Source organism: Buceros rhinoceros, unplaced genomic scaffold, assembly GCF_000710305.1.
Source record: "Buceros rhinoceros silvestris isolate BGI_N320 unplaced genomic scaffold, ASM71030v1 scaffold40423, whole genome shotgun sequence".
Classification (NCBI taxonomy): domain Eukaryota; kingdom Metazoa; phylum Chordata; class Aves; order Bucerotiformes; family Bucerotidae; genus Buceros; species Buceros rhinoceros.
In genome coordinates this window covers 1,084-3,206 of record NW_010403734.1, presented here as the reverse complement: position 1 = coordinate 3,206, position 2,123 = coordinate 1,084, and the positions used below count along the sequence as shown (strand labels likewise).

Sequence of the window (2,123 nt, the reverse complement as noted above, 5' to 3'; positions counted from 1 at the left end):
GGTCTCAGCAAGGTGGACATCACTGAGTGGAGGAAACTGCGCTGGGGCTGCTACAGCCTTGCAGGAACCTCCTTTGGCATCATCTCACCATGCCCATTGTCCACCTGCTGATGGAAACCGCTCAAGGGAGGTTCCCCTACTCCTTCAGCCCAGAAGTATTTACATTGGAGTGCTAGAGCTGCTTCAAATGAAAACCAGAGACCCCTGAGACCAAAAGTCTTGGGGAATTGGGGCTGCTGGCAGGAGCCTGGACACCACTGACGCCATCTGTCCTTCCCCAGGCATGGGTCAGCAAAGCGAACCCGCCTTCGCCCCATCACTCAGCCCCAGCAGTCCCCTGATGTCCCCCCAGCTCCCACCTTCACAAAGCCCCATGCTGCAGCCGGCGCCACCAACGCCGGGCTACCAGTCGCCTGACGTGAAGACCTGGCAGCAAGGAGCCATGGGGAACAGCAAGTAAGAGGATGGTGGGGATAACCTGGGTGACATGCGCACAGGGAAGGTGACACCAAGGTGACACCTGGCTGAGGACGCACGCTGTGGCATCCTCCAGAAGCCACCATCAAGCCATGTCCTCATTGCAGAGATGGCCAGAAGCCCCCAGTGTGTGAATGAATGAGCATGTGTGTGGAGAGAGTCGTGAAGTGGGTCTTTGGCTTGTAATTAAACGGGAGGTTTAATTGTCCGGTGAAAGGGGGATCAAGCCCAGCAGTCCCAGCTCACTGTGTCACCCTCTTAACATGTGTCCAGCTTGGACATAGAGAAGCAAATGGGATGTCACCAGACTTGGTGCCTTTTTTGCACAAGTCATATCTGAGTTTTGGATCTCGAGAAACAAGGGAAGACCCCAACAGCTCACCTGGGGGATGGCTTTGCTTTGGGTTTGGGGTCTGTGCAGGCGGCTCAGCAGGAGGTGACTGGACTGGGTGGGATAAGCTGGGAGTTCCGTTGGCCTTGCGATGGTGCTCCTGCCTGCAGCAGAGGAGGCGATGGTTGGGTGTGGAGGAGGCCACTGGAAGGAGAGTGAAGGGCTGAACTTGGTGTCACAGAGACCCTTAGTCCAGCCTGAAGTCCTGCAAAAATCTCTCCCTTGGCACCAGTGTCTCTCCTGCTCTGCCCCACCCCACCTGCTACACCAGGAGCTGTGGACAGGTTCTCCGCAGCAGCCACCTCCTTCCTCCCCATCCCTCCCGCTGTACCCAAGGACCAGCAGGGCTCCTGTCCGCTCCACCACAGGTGGTCTTGGCCTTCACCATGGCAGCTCGGGCCACCCCAGGGGCTTGACAGGCACCTTGAGGTGCCTCCCACCACCACAGCCACCCAGGTAATGCCTTTTTTTCTTTTTTTTCCCCTCTCTCCCAGCGTGTTCAGCCAAGCGGGGCAGAACCAGCCGGCACCTGCTCAGCAGGGCATGTACAACAACATGAGCATCACCGTCTCCATGGCAGGAGGCAATACCAACGTCCAGAACATGAACCCCATGGCTGGACAGATGCAGATGAACTCGCTGCAGATGCCCGGGATGAACTCCATGTGCTCGGAGCAGGTCAGTGCCCCGATCCTGGGATGGGCAGCCAGCTCCTGGAGATCAACACTTGCTTCTCTGGCCCTGGGTGGGGGGAACCAGTGTCCAGTGGGGTATGCTGCGAAGGTCTGGCTACCTCTGCTGGCATCAATGCTGTGCTGGAACCTGAGGCCACCCCGGCGTGTCCCCTGTGTCCTTGCAGGGTGCAGGGACGTGCCAAGTACCTCCAGCACCCGCAGCCCTCTTGGTGGGCTGGCAGCAGGGCCATTTGTAGCCCAGGGAGCTGGGAAAACTGGGGATACGGGACCATTCTGCAGTCCCAGCCCTTCTGCTGGGGTCAAACTGAGATGCCTCCAACTTCTGGGGTGTTTGTTAAACTCCTAACTCATTGGTTTTGCGTGGGACATTCCTTCTGCCTGGGGAGAAGCCATGGGGTTTGACAAGGAAAGAGTCAGGTCCTTCCTGTCAGCTCAGCCAGTGGCTTTTTGGGTGGCATTTCATGATCCCTGGGGGTGATGCCCCAGGCAAAGGTGCAGGAGGTGGGGGGAAAGACCAAACAGGTCCCAGCTGCCCACTGGGATCCCCCCTCCACTGACGC

At 58.3% G+C, this 2,123-nt stretch overlaps 1 protein-coding gene across 1 annotated transcript in view; it reads left to right on the top strand.

The window, feature by feature from the left end:
* Nucleotides 1–270: 270 nt before the first annotated feature.
* The window catches only part of LOC104490787 (nuclear receptor coactivator 1-like), a gene marked incomplete at its 3' end in the record, with an annotated part of 2,267 nt that continues 414 nt past the window's right edge, over nucleotides 271–2,123 (top strand). The window contains exons 1-2 of the mRNA XM_010133122.1: nucleotides 271–456; nucleotides 1,363–1,546. Of these exons, the coding sequence (XP_010131424.1) occupies nucleotides 284–456; nucleotides 1,363–1,546 (357 nt within the window). The remainder of the gene's footprint in view (nucleotides 457–1,362; nucleotides 1,547–2,123) is intronic.